Source organism: Natrix helvetica, assembly GCF_964273705.1.
Source record: "Natrix helvetica genome assembly, chromosome: 5".
Taxonomy (NCBI): Eukaryota; Metazoa; Chordata; class Lepidosauria; order Squamata; family Natricidae; genus Natrix; species Natrix helvetica.
In genome coordinates, this window is record NC_138551.1 from 42,128,050 (window position 1) to 42,149,584 (window position 21,535).

Here is a 21,535-nt window from a genome sequence, read left to right on the forward strand (position 1 = left end):
TTGTTAATATGGAATAGGTTAGGGAAGTTGCCAGAAAATGTCAGCAAGTAGGAAGAAGTGGATTAAGCAAGCCTTTGCTTGCTGAAGAATTGGAGAAAGGAATAAGGATATAACTAAATACTTGTATTGCAAAAGTATTATTTAAGGAGCAAAACGTAGTTTACTTTGGAAAATGTGTATATGATTATGATGTAGATTTACTGATGTACTGATTTGAATATGTAATTATATTTTAAATGAGAACCAATTTGACGTAGTACTTAAGGACTTGAAATCAAGAGACTGTGTTCTAATCTTGCCTTACCAGTTGGCTGACCTTGGGCAGATCACTTTCTCTCAGCTTTAGGAAAAAGCAAAGGGCAAGCGACTTCCAAAAATATTGCCTAAAAGGCTACCCGGATTTCTCTAGACAATCTCAAGGAGTCAAGAATGAGACAAAGAATAGATAAGATAGATAGATAGATAGATAGATAGATAGATAGATAGATAGATAGATAGATAGATAGATAGATAGATAGATAGGCATGCATGAATGCATGCAGACAGTCAGATAGACAGATGATAGATAGATTTAGTTCATTTCTTAATCACCTGAAATGCCATATATTTGTGGAAAAATAGAGGTACAAATCTAAAAAAAGTAACCAGTAAAGTACTATAGCTGTGAAACAACAAGAAAAATAAACAGCAGTAATAGATTGTTGAAAGACACCAATAAAAGCATACAATGAACAAGAAAAACCAGACGCCTTAACTCTACCAACTATATCCATCCAACTATATAATCACTTGGTTCAACAGAACTGTCCCCCAAGAGAAAAGTCAGCTCTTAACTACTTTTTGGAAGATTAAGAGGATGGAGCCTGGTGGATCTCAAGGGGGAAAGTATTCCACAAGAGAGAGATCAAAATTAGTTACAAACAGAATATAAACATTGCATGCCATGTAAATCTTTAGTACTGTAAAAGGCAAAAGATTTATATGATCTGAAGAAGGTAGAATATTGATTTCCAAAGTATCCAGGTATTATTTACAAAAATACATTCTGAATAAATAGCTTTTTGTATTCTCAAGACTAAAGAAAGGCTTTTGAGCCTTCCATGATCTTGTATACATCTTTTATTTATTTTTTGCATTTAATGTTTCTGAACCGCCTATCTCCCTAACCTATTTCTAGTTACTACATTGTGGTTCATTATCTTTATATAATTGCAATAATCTACACGTACCATTTAGTTTTATGTATCTTTGTGTGTCTTTGGCATTATGTCATCCACTTTGTCCCTGCCCTGATTGCTGATCAGCTTATTCAGAAACTGCACTCTAACCAACTGGCAAACAAGAAATGTACCTATCACTGTGACAGACCAACAGCAGAATGAAAGGCATTTGCAGGTAAGGAGCAAGATGAGGGGAGAGGGTATAACTTCCTTACTAAAACTTTTGATGAAGGATAAAGTTATCTGTTTTGTAATCTTATATAATTCAAGGTGACCCTTGGCTGAGTTTAGAACTGTGAGTCTTAGGTTGAAAAGAAGATTTTGAGAAGATGACTTGTGTGCTTAACAGATCAAGGTGGATAGCATGTTTTTCATTCCTGTTTGCTTATCACTTAGTGTTTTAACTTTTTCCAGAGAATTAACAGAATAATAGAATAACAGACGTTAATAACAGAGATCTTTGTTGATAGTTTACAGATAAATACAGCTCTATTTTCAGCATTATTGCTGACATCCTCTCTCCCATAGTAATTTCTATGGTGGAGATAATAACAATTCAGCGCGTTAGGATCTTAAGGAAAAGAGAAAGTTTTCTTATGTATAATTTGAGCTTATTCCAGAGCATTGTCTCTTTGCCTCCTCAATTCTTTGGTTAGTAATTTCTGTTTCCTTTGTTTTTCCTTGTAGTTTGGTCTTCTAACCTAGTTTTCTCTTCGTAGAATTACTTACTCAAGTGCAGAAAAAAAATCTAAGATGTCTTCAAAGCATTGCTGATTGATTAATATGTATGCACATCCACTGTTTACCATTAACTTATAATAGATACTCTCTGTGTAGTTCATAAGACAAAAACAAGGACAATGTATAACTACTAAACTACAATGTGAAAATCTATTAAATACTGCAGGTAAAAATACAATATAAATAATGTTCTCATGTTTTAGAAAGGAATTAAAATTTATAAAGCTGACGTAGTATCCCAATTCTGCATAGATTTAAAATCCTAGAGATTTTTTTAAAGTCTTTGCTGAGTGTTGGGAAGGTGACCGGTGGGGAAAGGTAGATCTTTCCGAAAAGAAATCCATATCTAAACAAACAGGTGGGGTCTAGGCATTGTGAAAAAAACTGTTTTATGCATGAATCTCTAACCATAATTTGTGCCCAGAAGGAAAAACCTTTGGATAATTTCAAAGACAGAGGAAAGCAAATATATATAGGAAGAAATCTTTTTTTTAAAAAAAGTCCCAAGGCATAAAAGTGCCTCTGCTCCAATTCTGGTTCGGGTGACTACTGTACATATGATAGGAATCCTCCTTCCCTGAACTCAATGCTGCTGCCCTCCATGGTCATTTTATTCTGAGCGCTAGGCCAGTGGAATGTAAGCGAGCTGAGCATTTTTTATTTTTATCAAATTCATTTACAGACTGTTGAAAGGCGGAAATCCTCCTCTAACCAAAAATGCCTTGATAGTAAAACAGTAGAGCGTTATGTTTTCAGTAGGAGAATTTATCAAGGAATCTACCGATTTCGTTATGTACGAAAGTAATTACCTAAGTAATGTAAACAATAATACTCTGCAGCTGTTGTCTTTCTTTCTCTTTTCAACAAATGTACTAGTAGAATAGTATTCTCCTCCTTCCTGAGCCAACATGAAGGGGACCGCGGCTCACGCTAATCTGAGGCTAGCTCTGAGGAGCCTCCTGCACACGCGGTCCCATTTCCCTCCTTCCTGAGCCAACATGAAGGGGACCGCGACTCGCGCTGATCTGAGGCTAGAGCTGAGGAGCCTCCTGCACAGCGTGGCTCTTCTCCACAGTGCAGCGGAAGGAGTTGCTGTCCCCGCCACCGTGATCCTGGGGTATTTTATTATTATTATTTTTTATTAATCCATTTTATATGCCGCACCCTCTCCACCAAGGGACTCGGGGCGGCGTACAATTTACTACACAACAAATAAATAACAAGGAGGAGATATACAAAAAGCATTATACAACACATAATAAATAAATAATCAATTAATTAAAAACAGCAAAAAGCAAGTAAAAAACAATTAAAACACCCAAAGTCAAACCTAATTTAAAATTTTATCCAGAGGGATTAGAATAGCTATAATTCAGGCCAGGCCGGCTAGTTGGAACAGGTGGGTCTTGAGTTTCGTGCGGAAGGAGTGGAGATCGGTTGTTGTCCTAATGTCGGGGGGGGAGGTCATTCCAGAGGGCTGGGCCCAAGACAGAGAAGCGTATTTTGCTTGCACGCTTGCAAAGATCAAAGTTGTCACAGTCCTCCCTTCATGATGATCATTTGATGACGTCAGTGCCTCACCAGCCATAAACCTCACTGATGTATTTGTCAGGAAGGCATCATATATGAGGGAGGGTTATAAACAGAGGTGGTATTTAGCCAGTTCTGACAGGTTCTGGAGAACCAGTAGCGGAAATGTTGAGTAGTTCGGAGAAATGGCAAATAGGCTGGCCCCACCCCTGCTGCCTCCCTGCCTTCCAGCTGATCTTCTTTTGTTGCCCTGAACAAGAGAACGGAGCTGGAAAGCAGGTTAGTGGGATGGGGAGGGAATGGGGATTTTGCAGTAACCTTGCCCCAGGGAGGGAATGGGGATTTTGCAGTATCCTTCCCCTGCCACACCCACAAAGCCACACCCACAGAAACAGTAGTAAAAAAAATGTGAATCCCTCCACTGGTTATAAAGTAGGATTTACATAAACAGTCAAAGTATATGTCTTCAAATAATGATGGAAAACAAAACAATTGGTGTTTGTTTTCCAGGGATGATTGAGAGGACTAAAGAAACAACATTTTTGGATACAGCATCTTATAAAGATAAAGATTTCAATGCTTGTTGATTGGTAGCAACAGATGTTGACTATCCAGAAGCAACTTAATTCAGAAACTGCTATAAAAACATTTTCTTAAACTATAGTCTACCATTTGCAGGACTAATTAGCAATACCCACACCAGTATTTGTAAAGTCTCTACATTACTTAGGAATGATATTAATACAATAATACAATAGTAGAGTTGGAAGGGATCCTGGAGGTCTTCTAGTCCAACCCCCTGCCTAGGCAGGAAACCCTATATCGTTCCAGACAAATGGTTATCCAACATCTTCTTAAAGACTTCCAGTGTTGGGGCATTCACAACTTCTGGAGGCAAGCTGTTCCACTGATTAATTGTTCTAACTGTCAGGAAGTTTCTCCTCAGTTCTAAGTTGCTTCTCTCCTTGATTAGTTTCCACCCATTGCTTCTTGTTCTGTCTTCAGGTGCCTTGGAGAATAGCTTGACTCCCTCTTCTTTGTGGCAACCCCTGAGATATTGGAACACTGCTATCATGTCTCCCCTAGTCCTTCTTTCTCTTAGGCTAGACATACCTAGTTCCTGCAACCGTTCTTCATATGTTTTAGTCTCCAGTCCCCTAATCATCTTTGTTGCTCTTCTCTGCACTCTTTCTAGAGTCTCCACATCTTTTTTACATCGTGGCGACCAGAACTGAATGCAGTATTCCAAGTGTGGCCTTACCAAGGCATTATAAAGTGGTATTAACACTTCACGTGATCTTGATTCTATCCCTCTGTTGATGCAGCCTAGAACTGTGTTGGCTGTTTTGGCAGCTGCTGCACACTGCTGGCTCATATTTAAATGGTTGTCCACTAGAACTCCAAGATCCCTCTCACAGTTACTACTATTGAGCACGGTACCACCTATACTGTACCTGTGCATTCCTTTTTTGTTGCCTAAATGTAGAACCTTACTCTTTTCACCATTGAATTTCATTTTATTAGATAGTGCCCAATGGCACTGTCATTTCCCCCACAACCTTTAATATTGACCCAAATGCATTCAAGATAGTTCTCATCATTGTTGTGTTCTATTTCTGTAGAGATGTAGTTATTTCTTATATATAGTGCAACTCCACCTCCTCTTTTATTTGGTCTATTTCTTTTAAATAAATTAAATCCTTCTAGCTGTATGTTCCATTTGTCGGTTTCATCCCACCAAGTTTCCGTAATGGCAATAATATCGAATCTGCCCTCTTTTACTTGAATTTCTAATTCGCCCTGTTTATTCCTCATACTCTGTGCATTGGTGTATAGACATTTGAGTCCATTTTGATTGACCCTGTGTTTACTGTCTACATAACCTGTGTTAAGACTGACTGCCCTTATTTTCTTGCCACTTGTGTGATTCATGCACATGGTATGGCAATCACTATTAAATGCTTGGTTTTGCTTGACAGCAGGAGTGATAGTCTTACCCACACACACATCTATGTTACATGCACTTATAACCCTATGAATTTTAGTTTCCTGGGGACAGAAATGTTCTGTATCTATTAATTCTCTGTCCCCGCTCTTCAGTTTAAATGTTTATCAAGAAAATCTGTGAATTTAATGCCAAGTAACTCAGTCCCTTTCTTGGATGGGTGCAACCCATCTCTTTTGTACAGTTTTTCATTGTACCAGCTACAGGCATCATGACTAATAAAACCAAAGCCTTCCCTTTTACACCACTCCTTTAGCCAAACATTAAACTCTGCTACACGCTGGTCCTTCCCTTTTTGTTCCTTATATACAGGTAAAACCTCTGAAAAGATGAGCCTACAACCTATACTATTAAGTTCATACCCCAAGTTCTGGAAATCATTCTGCACAGAAAGTACATCTTTTTGGGACAGATCATTTGTGCGAAGATGTATAATAGCATCAACGTCACAGTCCTTACTTGCATTCTTGACTATCTTAAGAATACGCCTCTTGTCTCTGCTGGCAGTAGCACCTGGCAGACACCTGACCTCTTTTAAAACCTCCATATCCTCTCCTAAATTTACATCCCTTACGATTGAATCACCAACCAGAAGGTGGCTTCTCTTTTTGCTTACCTTGCTCTTCTTCTGTGACTGATGTGTGATACCTGGTTCCCCATTTCGCATTTCCGAAGAAGGTACTTCATTTTGGACCATGATCCTCTGCTTATTTGAGTCATCATTATCACAACTACCTTGACCTATCTCTTTAGTGTCCCCATTAAGGTCAGCAAGGGCACTATATCTGTTTTGCTGGATCACAGCAAAAGCTTTGTGTTTATGGTTCACAGCTCTCAACCTGCCAGATCCCACGGTTGTCCAGACTGCTCTTCTCCTGCAAGATCTTTGTGGCAAAGGGGGCTGATAGCATGGCATCTCCATAGAGTGGAATGGCTGAGGTAGACATCTAGTTTCTGCTTGGAGAGCACAGATTACAGATTCTAGATAGGTAATCTGTCTATGTAGACTAGTAATTTGTTTACAAAGGGGACAGTATCCAAATTTGAAAAGAGTACTGCGAAAGACAGGTGCAAGGCAGCTATTACATTGAACTAAGCCGGTCATTTTGAAATAAAATAAAATCACAATCTCAAGCACACTAATCCAGAATGTGTTATTGCTATTTTGGTTTATAGATATATGATTAGGCCCGCTAGGCGCGCGGGCCCCCATCTCAGTCTCTCTTTGTCTCTGTGACTCACCCCCTTCTATCCAGCAAGCTCCAATCCCTGCTTCAGGAAGGTTCAAATGATATGGAGTTTAAGGGCCCCCACCTCAGTCTCTCTTTGTCTCTGTGACTCACCCCCTTCTATCCAGCAAGCTCCAATCCCTGCTTCAGGAAGGTTCAAATGATATGGAGTTTAAGGGCCCCCACCTCAGTCTCTCTTTGTCTCTGTGACTCACCCCCTTCTATCCAGCAAGCTCCAATCCAATTTTAAACAGATTGTTGTATAAATCTGTTATAGTTGACTGATAGGAGTACTCTTTAGCTCTAAGATAGATGGGAAAAAAACAGAAATCAATGGCATAGATAAATGAAACTCAATCTGTCCCTTTCAACATTTTGGAATTTTTACCCTACTTGATTGTAATAACATGCATTACATTTGTAAGTCAACAATGTTAAAATAAAGACCACATTTCTGAATACAGCAGCCGGAGTATTCCTGCATGGAGGCAGTCATATGTACTGTGTTTTAATAGTTAAATTTGAATTCTTCATATAATTCAGACATGGAGTGCCTTTCACAATCCCATTTTTTGTAAAAAATAAAAGAAACAGAAATTTCTACCAATAGCATTAGTAGATTCATGCTACCATTAGGATATTGTACATCGAGAAAAAGTTATTATCTTTAAAAAAAATTATTAGGTGATATATGCTCCTTATCCTTTGTTATTTGAGTAAATAGTTCTTTAGAATACCAATTGTTTGCATCCACAGATAACTTCCTATTTCTGCCCTTTCTTAAAGATACCCAGGAAGGCTTGAGATTTTCTTTTGGAGTTCTCTTTAGTTAGAAGCTGGAATATAATAAAATGAGAATAACCACAAAGTACAAAAGAAATGTTCCGAATAGAAAGCTTATTTTGTGTTGGGAAAAAAAGGCAATGGCAAAGAGCAATGTGTGTGTGTGTGTGTGTGTGTGTGTGTGTGTTGAAAGTGTTTGAATTCTTTTAATTGAACTTTAACTTTACAGAATATAAGCTTTTTTGTCAAGTTTTTTTATTTTATATTGCTTATACATATCAATGCATGAATGATGTGATACCTGGGTATCATACATTTTAGTACACATAAACATAATAGTATTACTCATAGTTATTACATTACATTTTCATTTCATATTGTTTAAACATATCTAATACTACTGCCATTCAATTTCTAAACCTCCCTCTTATTATTACATATATCTTGTTATGTTTATGTGTGTGTGTGTGTGTGTGTGTGTGTGTATGTGTGTGTGTGTGTTTGTGTGTTATATAATTTTAAAATTATCTGTTCTAACCCCTATGTCCTTTCCCAAAATATCTTCCTGTTTCTTCCATTCTCTTTTTAATAATAATAATAATAATAACAATAATAATAATAACAACAACAACAACAACAACAATAATAATAATAATAATAATAATAATAATAATAATAATAATAATAATAAAATTTATTTCTTAGCCGCACCCTCTCCCGAAGGTCTCGGGGCGGCGTACAAGAAAACACATAAAATATAAAATAGACAACACATACACAATAAACAAATACATGTACATGGACATGGAGAAGGGAGGCAGATAAATAGAGACAATTAAAACACAGTAAAATCTAAAAACCCCAGAATTAAAATTAAAAAACCCGTCAGGAGCAGAGTGAGCGAACTATGGTTGAGCCAGGCCAGCTATTTGGAATAGGTGGGTCTTGAGCTTTATCCGAAAGGCGCGGAGGTCAGAGGTAGTCCTAATATCCGGGGGAAGGTCATTCCACAGGGCTGGGCCCGCTACAGAGAAGGCTCTACTCCTAGACACCCCCCCCCGACATTGTCTGGCGGACGGCACCTGGAGGAGTCCCTCTCTGTGCGAGCGGATTGGTCGCAGGGATGTATGGGGCAGGATACGATCCCGCAGGTATCTAGGTCCTGAGCCATGGAACGCTTTAAAGATCGTTATCAAGACCTTGAAACGCACCCGGTAGACCACAGGTAGCCAGTGCAGCTCGCGCAGGAAAGGTGTCACATGGGAGTACCTTGTACTCCCCATAATTACCCGCGCGGCCGCGTTCTGGACCAACTGTAGTCTCCGAGTGCATTTCAAGGGAAGCCCCATGTAGAGAGCGTTGCAGTAGTCCAGGCGAGACGTCACCAGCGCATGAGTGACTGTGCGCAAGGCATCCCGGTCCAATAGGGGGCGCAATTGGCGCACCAGGCGAACCTGGTGGAACGCCCCCCTTGCCACGGCCGTCACATGGTCATCCATGGACAGCCGGGCATCCAGGAGGACGCCCAAATTGCGCGCCCGCTCCACCGGGGCAAGTTGTACGCCCCCGATGGCCAGAGATGGAATTAACTGGTTGAACCGGGGGGCCGGCAGCCACAGCCACTCTGTCTTGGAAGGGTTGAGCCTGAGTCGGTTGTCATCCATCCAGACCCGTACGGCTTCCACACACCGGGACATCACTTCGACGGCTTCGTTGGGGTGGTTCGGGGTGGAAATGTACAGCTGAGTATCATCAGCGTACAGATGATATCCCACCCCAAAACCACGGATGATCTCACCCAGCGGCTTCATATATGTGTTGAACAGGAGCGGCGAGAGGACCGATGTCCTTTTAGGATGTTTAAATTATTTTCCTCCTGTTTAAATTCCTTAATCATTATTAGCTGATGGTATCTCTTCCTTGTTGTCTTCTTTTTGCTGATTTCTCAATTCTACTTTTTTCTCCATTCCTTCTACTGGTTTCTGTTTCCTGAACATCCTGGTCTTTGCTCGTTGTCCCTTGCATAATCTTTTCCAGTTTTTGTTCTATGCCATCAAATAATTCTATAATTGCCTTGTGTTGTTCCTATATCAAATCCTTGATGCTTTGGAACACCAGCTCCATCTCATTTAAAATTCCCCTCATTTCTGTCTTATGTTGCACATTTTATTTTAGTAGATCCCACTTTTAGCCAAAGGTCCAAGAACCATTTGTTCAAAGCTGAGCTTATACAAATCACAATTCTTTATATCATCTACATCTCATCTACATTTTTCATCCAATGGCTTTATTGGTTTATGGTGGGTAAAGAGACGAATGCATTACATTCAGGAGTTGGCAAAGACAGTTTGTAATATATAAATGTCCTAAGAATTCTGGTAGATAATTAGAACATGAAAATTGTTTCTGGGTTTTTTTCTAGGTTTTTTCAGCGATTTTTGCATCTCATTCTTTGGCTGGCAGGTCTTACCCTGATAGGATACTTTCAACACTATGCTACAAAGGACATCAAGTAAGTGTATTTTCTAAAACAAATGCAATAGAAATACATCCTCCTTTAAAGAATACTGATATTGAGCTACTGAATTGCAATAAGAAAGTTCTACATTCCACCAAGTGTTATTCCCTCCCTTTTTACACTGGATTGCAGGTATAGTGTGTGTGTGTGTGTGTGTGTATAATTTTAAAAAAACCTAATGTTACAATTATTGATAATTAAAAACAACCATATTCTGGGTGTATTGGTATGCTACATATACCCTCTATGGGTGAGATGTGGGTAACAATGCATGCTTACAAGAGTACCTTGCATAGAAATTGTAAGTGTATTTGAATAACTGTGCTGTGTGTCAAGCACTGGGGAAATCAGGAGATTCTGGCAGTTTAAAGATTTATTACAAGCTTAAGCTCTCTACAAAAATCTGAGCTACTAACAGCCAAGGGAAATGCACGGGAATTAAGAAGGCATTCAAGGTGGGCTGGACTTAGATCTCTTGCGGGAATGCAGGGATTCATGACTTATTATTCATTTGACCCTTTCACTCAGGCTCAGCCTGGTCATCTCCCAAATGTTGCTTGTGACATACAAGCCAAATTGTGTCCAAACTGTTAACAAGGAAAGCAACATAAGGCATTATAAGGTTATTAATCTGCCTTATAACAATACTTTATTTAACTTAATTAAGGCATAATGAGAAAGTCTTGATTAATAAAAGCCATGACAACTGCAGAGGTCCAATAAGCATGGGCTTATTCAGTGAAGACCATGGCACATGAAATATTGCAATTTAAGTACTTCTCTGTACAGTACTAGGCTAAATACTGTGCAGACCCATCAAACCAGGCATCTGATAGTGGACCTGAGACTGAGGAAGACACAGCCCACTCATAGTGTGAGAAGGGATTTTAAAAAAAGTCATGCTTATGTATATTATTCTGTTATGTGTATGTATATGTTATTAAGTAACTACGATAGACTGTATTATTCTACGCTTCTTAGCTGGGATTATTAAAAATTAAAATTGTAACAGAGGCGCATATTCAGGCATGCTTAGAATGCAGAGATTGGACCCTTGCTGGTTCTCAACTTTCTTCCCACAATCCTGCTGTACTCTGCCCACAATTCTTGGGTAGAGCCAATGCAGGCTTATTATGTATTTATTACATATTTATTTATATACCCCCTTTGTTATTTTTGAAATTAATTTAAGGCAGTCAACATCCAACACACCTTTCTCCTCATGTTGTCCCCACAACAAGAATCCAGTGAGGTGAGTTGGGTTTAGAGAAAGTGGCTGGCTCAAGGTCACCCAGCTGATTTTCATGCCTTAAAGATTTACCATCGAAAATGTAAGGGGAACTCTCCTTTTCTCTGTTCCATAGCCTGATTTTGTGGGGACGTATATAAAAGGCTAGCTCCCTTTCCAAGAATAAACATTACAAGTTCCCTAAGAAATAGAAAACAGTATTATACCCAGCAAAGTCAGAGACATAGAAGTCAAACAGAAAAAATAAAAGGAGAAAGAATGAATCATTGCTTCCTTAAAAGGTGGATCTCAATCAGCTGATCTCTCTAGCCTAGGATCCTAGATAAGCACAAGTAGAAAGTTTTTACACATTAGTCTGCAACTAGTTCAACTGACCTAATGTTCAATCTAAATTATTAGCGGCATCTCTTTTGCTGCTCACTGAAGCTTTGCTGTTATCAGCCTTTAGCCAAACCTCATAAAGGAGAAATGGAACACAGAGACAAAATGGAGATTGCCCTCCCTTTTTATAAAAACCCTCATGAGGAGGGAAATCCACTCCCCTTATTAGCTCCTTGGCGTTTTGGTTTTCCTTTCCTTAACTTTATCCACCCATTATCTGGACTGACGGATCAACTAGTTTATTTAATTCTTTCAATACGTGAGCATCTTAAAATAGATGCTTCTCACATTCATTACAACTCTGAACAGTCCGTTCATACTTTGTATAAAAACCACATCTAGCTTTTTATTATTAAAGTACAAAGAAGGCACCATATCAGAGGTGGAATTCTGCCGGTTCGCCCCTGTTCGGACATACCAGTAGCGGCAGCAGTGGGAGGCTCCGCCCACCTTCCCAGACATCATCACGGATGCTCAGGTTTTGCACATGCGCAGAAGGAAAGTGAGTGTGCACGCGCACTCCCTATTCCAAACCAGTAGCGAAGGCAAGAGAAAACCATTACTGCCCTGTATGTTACTTACATAGTTTATGGCTCATAAATGCCCCAGACGATTCACAAACTAGAATCTTCCAGTTTTTAAACATATGTAGGCACATGACATATTGAAATGTGTCAGAGAAATAAAAACAAATCAGACTAAACATAGAAACACAAAGGAAAGCAAGGAAGACCATGGCAGTCATAAGGAATGAATTACCAAGTGGGAAAGGTAGTTTCTAAATATTTTTCCTTGGTTATATACTGTGTATTTATCTAGGCAGACGCATCCTTCCAAAATCTGTCAACCCATCAAAAATGTCATGTTCCTCAAGACCCACAAAACAGCTAGCAGTACCATACTCAACATCCTCTGCCGCTTCTCAGAGAAACATAACCTCACCGTGGCCTTACCCTCTGGGAAAGAGGTCCATCTTGGTTATCCTTATCCCTTCCACGCATCATATGTTGAGGAATTCAAAAGGCTGGGAAATAAGTTCAACATCATGGGCAATCATCTAAAGTTTAATTGGCAACAGGTAAGAATATAGAAGTTATTTTGTAAAGTTTCCATTTTTTATTTCAGCTTTTGTCTGTTGGAGTTAGTGCCTGCTGTAGGAGTCATTGTTGCGTGTTAATCTGTGTTGATGCTTAATTTGGAATTTGCAGAATTTATATCAAAGAATGAGGAGATTCCAAATCTTAAAAAGAAATTGACCTTGAATATACTTACAGCAACAGAAGATGCTGATACATGACCCCAAAGAGCTGGGTGAGCCTAAACAGCAAAGGTTTCTGGAACTTTACTCATGAGGAAGCTAATAAAAGGGCAAACCTTATAGTCCTTTTTCCCTACTCCCCCCATCTTTGGTATGTTCACCCGGCACTGGGATAATTAGCAAGAAGGGAATTAATGTTTGCATTTATATTCATTGGAGAGGAAGGGTAAGGTAAGCAGGAACATCATGGGATATATACATTGAAAGGAATGCACTAGTGAGGACTGTTTAAGCAATCTCTCCATTCCATCCATGGAGGGGGAAGAAAAAAACAGGACAGGACACAGGAGAGACATTAAGCCCTGTCCATTTTTGTAACCTCCTGTAACCCTACTCCCAAATTTGCACAACCAAATTTCAGCAGCAAAATGGCACTTTTCAGTGACATATTTATTTAGTAAACCAATTTAACATATCAAATTAGCTGTATTAAGTGTCTGTGATGATGAATAATCCTATTCTCTGTTGTTCTCTGAATAAGCATCTTTTAAAAATGCAAATACATCCACAAAAATTGAGCTCCATGGACTCTGGCGATATCCTCTTCTCCACAACTCTATAGCTTCCAAAGGCAAAAGAAAAAAAAAGAAGTTTAAAAACTTCAAAGAACTGCTATTTCCCCTTATATATCTGAAGGAGTGCAATTTGGAAAAATCAATTCACGTTTCATTTTAAAATATCAGCTTCGTCCATCTGTCTCACGCCCTCTCATTGAGCAGTAATGTATGTAGTGGTATTTCAAGGGTAATGAAACAAGCTCATTCAGCGTATGTAATGGCACACAAACTATATATTGTGTTTATTGTTAAACACTATTGGTTTCTAAACATATTGTTCTGCAAATAGATCAAATACATCACTTGATTCTGCAATCTGCAATAGCCAGCACCTATGGTTCTAATAATGGAGACCCTTTTTTATATTTTCCTGCTTGCTTCAAGTCTGCTAAGAATGAAACAGAACTTCTTCATTTGTTTCCAATTATATGGTTAGTGTGATAATTAATGAGAGGTCTGTAGGAAGGGCCCTCTCCCAGAATGAAATATTCTACAGAATATTAAAAGAGCCAGAATAGAGTATTTCCCCTAAAGGAGAAGAGGAGAAAAATCTTAACAAAGGCAGAAAGCAGCCCTAGTCTTTCTGCCATAGGAAAACAGCCTCAAGTAAAAGCCTGAAGAGGCTAGGCTTTATGAATGGATATTTGTATCCATTCATAAAGCCACGCCACTCTATTCATAAACAAAGGGCAACCAACAGCTCTGAATAAGCAGCAAAATAGGCAAGTAGCTGAAACTGACAAAATTAGCTCAGTCAAACAAAAAACCTAGGATTTGCATTTCCCCTTTTGCCTGTAGAGCAGTGGTGCGTTTCAAAATTTTTTAGAACCTCTTCTGTGGGTGTGGCCTGTTTTGTGGGAATGGCTTGGTGGTCATGTGACTGGGTGGGAGTGGCTTGGCAGTCATGTGATCGGGTGGGTGTGGACAACTTGCAAAATGTGGTGAAACTCACTTAACAACGCTCTTGCTTAGCAACCAAAATGTTGGCTCAGAAAGTCTTAAAGCTGTCAAGTTACAAGACCCCTGCACCCCTAACCCTTTAGAAAAAAACCCCAGGGGTGTGCAAACTTGACAGCTTTAAGACTTGTGGACTTCAACTCCCAAAATTCCTACATACATACATACATACTGCACATACATATGCAATTTTTATGACTCACCAGCATCTGCATCTATAGATAAAAGTATGCCAATAAAATGTACGTTCATTTCACTGGCTCCCATCTATGATCCAGCTAGAAGTATTCATCCATCTACAATTTTTTCCCACATTTAAAATGACCCTCAACTTGACAATATTCATGTTACATTTAGCTTAAAAGATAGGTAGTGGATATTGCATATCAAACATTTTGCATATCATCTTAAACCATGCTCACTAAATATTGGAATTCCATATGATACCAAACAGAAAATTCTTTTTCCTTTAAAAAGAATTGTACTGAGAAAATTGAATTAATTCATTGCACCATATTATTCTTAGCTTGATATGTACTTTTAAAAATTTTTAAGATGAATGATAATCTAACTAGTTTCTTCCTCTTGCTTTCTTAATGTTATCACATTTCAGAACCTAAAAAGCCTCTGGTATTTGATCGACCTCTAAAACCAGTTACAATAGATGAAGGCAAGATCAGCCCATTAAGATCCAATGGCTCAAAGCTGGGAGAGAGCTTAGATCAGTGTTTTTCAACCTTGGCAACTTGAAAATGTCCGGACTTCATCTCGCAGAATTCCCCAGCCAGCTGGCTGGGAAATTCTGGGAGTTGAAGTCCGGACATCTTCAAGTTGCCAAGGTTGAGAAACAATGGCTTAGATCCTCAGATAAATGCAGCTTCAGGTTGGCAAATGGAACAGCTCTCTTAGAGATCCAAGCAGTTACTAAAACTGATTCTGTGGAATATGTGTGCAAAGCCTCAAACACAGCTGGAAGTGATTTTTCTAAGTCAAAAGTGGCAGTGAAAGGTACAGTTAAATTGAATATTTAGAGAGAGAACAACAATTCAAAGGCTGCCTGATCCTCCATCGTTCGCTCGCTGTTTCGGCCTCCCAGATCACCTCGGCGCCACTCTGGCTACCTACGTCCATCCTCGCCCTGCAGGTTGCAGTGACGTCGTCAAGACGAAGTGGCTTGGAAGCGAAGGGGCCTCGGAGCCCTGCCTAAGCAGCAGTGGGGTCCTCTCCAGGCCGGGCTCTTCCCTCTCGCTCTTCATCTTGGTGATGTCACTGCAGCTTCTGGGTACGGACAGACGGAGGTAGCCAGAGCGGCTGAAGAGGTCCGGGCAGGCGAAAGAGCGAGTGAGCGATGGAGGATCAGGCAGCCTGATCCTCACTTGTTTGCTTGCTTGCCGGGAGGCGCTGAGAATAGTGCAAAGTCCAGCGGAGGCAGGAAGGTTCTTGGTGCTCTGAGAAGCCGTGAAAGTGTCTGGGGAGCGCCAAGAACCTTCCTGCCTCCGCTGGACTTCGCACTCTTCTCCGCGCGCTCCTCGCAACTGCAATAGATGTCCAGAAGTGGCTTTTGGGGCTAATGGGGCCTGGGCTTCTAGCCCGACAGCCTCCTCCGCTTCTGGACATCTTATTGCAGTTGCGAGGAGCATGCAGAGAAGAGTGTGAAGTCCAGCGGAAGCAGGAATGCAAAAACGATGCCTACTACTCCCTTGCAAGGGGAGTGAAGAAAACTGCCCAGGTCTCCGCTCCCCAACTCACCTGTCTGGAGAAAGCTTTAGACTCTGGTGGTGGTGCTGGTTTCCTGCCACTTTGGCATCCCTGAAAGGCGACTCCGCATTCTCCCTTTCCTTCGCTCCTCCCTTCAAAAGCTGTGAGGTGCTTTCTTAGTGCTGGTTGCCCAACTGGCACGTCCCCACACGTGCGCCTCCTCCTCCTCCCTCCTCCTCCTCCTCACGCCCCAAAGGCTCTTCTCCTCCTTCCCGGAGCTCAGCGGGAGCTGGGCACAAGGGATGGGAGGCTGTTTTTGAAACCACACCTTGGAAAACTTTGCCAGGAAGGGATGTAGGGAACCAGTGGGGGGATGCCCTGGAACGCCCCTGTGCTTTGCTGGTGGCCACGCCTCCTAGGCAAGTTCAGGGAGGTCCTAGGAGGCGGGCCGCGCCGCACAAGCTACTGCCCGTGAGCGGCAACAGGCGGGGGAAGAGAGCGAGGGGGATGGGGCAGGTGCTCTGTGAGGAACCTCTTCTAACCGGTTCAGTAGATTTGTGGAACTGCTTCTACAGAAGAGGTTAGAACCAGCAGAAAACCATCCCTGCTGTAGAGCCAGTCGTGACCCCTATATGACTCCATAGAAACCTGGCAACAGCCATTAAAATATTAAAGGACTTGCACAGGAACAAGCATCTCAATCACAAAGTCCCCCAAAATTGTATAAAATCCCATCTACTCTCAACACCAATTTGTCAGCCGCCCCAGAAACATGCTGCTGTCACTGTTGTTTTTGGCTACTAAATAAAGGGAGACCTCCTTTGCAAAATTTCAGCCTACCTCCAATTTCTGCGTCTCTCCTGGCCTGGAATAAGAACCGGACTGGACATCTCTCTGAATTTGGTCATTTTCTTTCAGATATTTCATTACTCAAACTAGGTAACATCATCATTATTTTAATATTTTCTCCAAATACATGCCCTATATGATGAATATAAATGAGTATTTTGCTGGATCCTCATACTTACTGAATGCAAACATGATAAATTAGATCTTTCTTTACCCAAAATATAAAGAAAGATATCAGAAACTTTCATTCCCCCCACCCCAATTATCTATTGTTTAAAGTAGCATCCAAACCTTGAGTTATGGTTAATCTAATTTATATTAAATTAGTTAAATAAAGCATAGATATTTTGATTGGGATAATATAACCTGCTACAATTACTTAACGATGGAAGTGATTTTTTTAAAGCATTCCTTTAAAAGGAGAAGCATGGAAGCCCAAAGGAGTTTAAAACTTGTTTGTGCCATTAGAGTTTTTGTTTTCTTATGGATTCTTGTAATGACTCAATTAATATGGCTTAATTAATGTATAGTATATCTCTAAAGATATGCAAAAGCAAATACCATTTCATATTGCACCACCTTTCCCAAAATGTGTGTTAGGTCAAGTAATAGGTCAATTGTATTTATTTCAGAATACAGAATTTTTACTGATCATTCAAAAATATTGATATTATTTTAATCTCTCTCCTCCTCTCTTTCATTTAAAAGGTCAGAAGAATAATGCCAAATAATACTTTTTATTTTTCTATCCTGAGACACCCAGCATCATTGCTTGAATCATCTTATGTCTACTACAAAAATATTGCACCAGCATTTAGAAAATCCAAGAATGTTAATGAATTTCTATCATCTCCTTCATCATACTACAATATGGCAGAAAAAAATAATATGTATGCTAAGAACAACATGTGGTTTGATTTTGGGTATAACAACAATGCAAAATACGATGAGCATTATATCCAGTCTGTCTTCCATAACATAGAAGAGATTTTTCACTTGATACTGATTGCTGAATTTTTTGATGAGTCAATGATCCTTCTGAAGGATTTTTTGTGTTGGGATCTAGATGATGTGATTTATTTCAAGATGAATGCCAGGAGTGCACATAGCATTCAGACTCTGAGTCCAGAGAATAAGGAGAAAGTGAAGGAGTGGTGTGCTTTAGATTGGGAACTTTATAAACATTTCAATAAATCATTTTGGATGAAAATTCAGGAAAGAATGGACCTCAAAACCCTGTACAAGGAAGTTGATCTATTGCAGAAGAGACAAAATGAACTGATGGAGTCATGCCTCTTGGAAGAAACTGCAATTGATCACAATCAAATTAAGAATAAGAATATGAAGCCTTATCAATCAGGAAATGCTCGTATCATGGGTTACAATCTCAAACAAGATTTAGACAATAAGACCCTGAACATCTGTAAAAAGATTACCATGCCAGAACTTCAATATACAGCCCATCTATACAATTTACAGTTCCCATATAAGAAGAAAAAAGTGATTAGATGAGTTCCTTCAACAACACCATTTTTCTATACTGAGGACCAATCTCTGCAGCAGTCTAGACGTCAGTTTTTCTTCACCCAAAATACTCCAGTGTTGCAGAAAATGAGAGTCTTTAGACTTCTCAGGATACAGGAGGAGTTTATTTGGCAGCCAGGTTCAGAAAGTTAGCACATGGCTAACATTGCAAATTCTGAACAACCTTCATTATCGAAGCACGCATTCATATACATTCTCAAAGACAGCATAACACGGAAACACTTAACTCATTTCTGATTGGTTACTTTGAGGAAAAAGCCTTATAAGGAGCTGGGCGGGGTCTAACTCAGTGACGTGCAGTCAGGGGAGGCAGAGGAGGCACAGCCTCACCGCTCTCATCATGAAAAGAAAAAAAATGTAAAAGGGAAAAGGCGAGTGCTGAGGTGAGGCTACCTAGCTGTTGCCTCACCATGAATGACTGCCTAACTGTTTAAAAAAGCCTCTAAAAACCACCCTGTACTATGAGGCAGGAGAACTGCATGCCTCATCTAGTCTGACTTTTTAGGTGTTTTATAATCGCTCGAGCAGAGTTAAGCGAGGGTTAAAAGCCTAAAAAAATCCCGAGGTAGGTGAGGCACGCAGTTCTCCTGCCTCATAGTAGAGGGCGCGCATTCTCTCCCTTCTCTCTCTAATTTGTTTCCCTCTCTTTTCCCTCTCTCCCATTCTCTCCTTCCAGCACTCCCTTTCATGTTGGCTCAGGAAGGAGGGGAATGGGACCGTGGCTCGCACTGACCTATCTAGTGCTAAGGAGTCTCCTGCACAGTGTGGCTCTTCTCCACAGCGCAGCAGGAGTTGCTGTCCCTGCCACCATGATCCTGGGGTATTTTGCTTGCACGCGCAAGAAAGAGATGAAAGAGAAAAGGGGAGAAAGAGAGAGATAGAGAGAAATGAAAGAGTGCTGGAAGGAGAGAATGGGAGAGAGGGAAACAAATTAGGGGGAAAGAAAGGAAGAGAAAAGAAAGAAAGAAACTAACTTTCTCAGACCTATGACAAAAGCAATGTCAAGCTAGATCTCTTGCCAAGAAAACTGCAGTTTGCCAGAAGGCACAAATTGGAAACAAGCCTGATTTTTAAAAAAGAAAATAACAGATGGCAAAAAAAATGCATCTGAAAATAAGATTATTTATAATTTTGGATAACGTATTATATTGTGAAATTCAAAAGGTTTTTGATACTTAATTGTCATCATCATCATCACCATCTCTCTCTCTCTCTCTCCCCCCCTCGGAGGGACTGTCTTCCCTTGTGGAAAACACAACAAGGAACTCCTCAGCTCCTTGCTCCCCCCCCCAAATCTCTTTTTTTGTTGTTGTTGGCCACTGGTGATCACTGGATATGGTCCTCGGCGATATGCTCTTGCCCGCCACCCCTTCGAAACGCGCAAGGACGGGACAAAATGGCACAGATGCTTTTATTTAAAAACCCTGTATTACAAAGGCATTTTAATAAAAAGATTGTGATGACGTCAGTGCTTCACCAGCCATAAACCTCACCGCACGTCACTGGTCTTACTTCTCCTTTTGTTACAGGTATGGACTACGTGTCATTAAGGAACTATAATTGAACCTTGTGGTTTTGGACTTTTGACATAGGGATGTTTACTGGAACATGTTGTGGTTGAAGGCTGATGACATTTCCCTGTCCCTTTAAGCAAGCTTCTAACTGTCCCTTTTATGCCGCGTCTTCATTCTTATATTTTAATCCATATTTTATTCTACTTTATCCCCCCTTTCTAGACTCTATTAAGACCCACAATTGAGCCTAGCCTATTAGATTAACAATATAAGCATGCAGGATACAGAATAGCAAAAAAGCAACGATACAAGCAATACACATCTTAGGGCTTATCTTCCAAAATCACTTTCTCTACTTCTGCAATTTGAATATCATCTTCCTTGAGGGTATGTGGGATTAGGCTTTCCATTAACATTAACTCCTTTTCAGCCCATATTTCTTTTACAGATCTCATAACGAGTTGTTTAAGCAAGGGTATTATGCAAGGGAGGAAGGCTAAACTTGCGATTCCACATAGTAAAAGAAATAGCACTTGCTTGATCCAACCTGTTCCCTGTAGCCAAGTGAACCACACATCTGTTCCTTGTACTTTTTGACCAATAGAGGAAGCTCGATCTCATAGTTCTTTGACCACACCCTGAACTGCTCCTGATCTATTCATATAGAAACAACAATCTTCTCCCAGGAATACACATAGCCCACCCTTTTCAGCAGTTAAAAGATCTATGGCATGCCAGTTCTGTAACACTACGGCTGCCAAGGAATTTATCTGGTCCTGGACCAAGGTGCCAGCAATTTGGTTCAGGCTTTCTTGGAATTCTTCTGACAGTTGCCTGAACTGTGCTATGGAATGGGTCATTCCACCTACACCCTTTCCAACTGTTGTCCCTATTCCCAAGATTGCTAATAGTGGAAGTAGGAGCAGCACTTTTTTTCTGGACATGTCCCATGAGGGGTACAGGGAGGGCCTGTTCCCCACTTACCATGCCCATTTTGGGGAGGAGGTGTACTAGGGTACATGTGCCAGTCCAATTAGTGGGCAAGCACAGATAGGCATTTCTTCCACATAGAAAGAAAACTCCATTTTCTCCTACACGTACACCGATATTAATGGAGAAGGCATGGGCTCGGAGGTTCCTTTCATTAGTCCAGACTTGTAAAGTTCCTGCTAGGAACATACCAGTCAGGGGCTGTAATGGAACTTCTTGATTAGGGTCCATTAGCTTATTCCTGAGGACTGGTCCTTCAAAGAGATATTGAGAACTGGTGTTTCCAGGGGAAAGTAAGCACAAACTCCCATAGTGGATTGTATTGAAAGCCAAATGGGAAGTCGGGGTGGTTGGAATGGCCTTGGGCACCTTCCAGTAATCAGATTCCCCTCCCATCGGTTAAAAAGGAGTGGAGGTGGGAGCAAGAAAGTGACTTTCTGTTGGAAGTGCT

The 21,535-nt window shown here is 40.4% G+C and overlaps 1 protein-coding gene across 1 annotated transcript; it reads left to right on the top strand.

The window, feature by feature from the left end:
• Window positions 1-1,378: 1,378 nt before the first annotated feature.
• GAL3ST2 (galactose-3-O-sulfotransferase 2) lies at window positions 1,379-18,547 on the top strand (the record flags this gene model as incomplete). Its single annotated transcript, XM_081955726.1, has 4 exons — window positions 1,379-1,395; window positions 9,931-10,020; window positions 12,476-12,734; window positions 17,744-18,547. 4 exons carry the CDS (start codon window positions 1,379-1,381, stop codon window positions 18,545-18,547), a joined length of 1,170 nt encoding a protein of 389 aa, XP_081811852.1.
• Window positions 18,548-21,535: the final 2,988 nt, after the last annotated feature.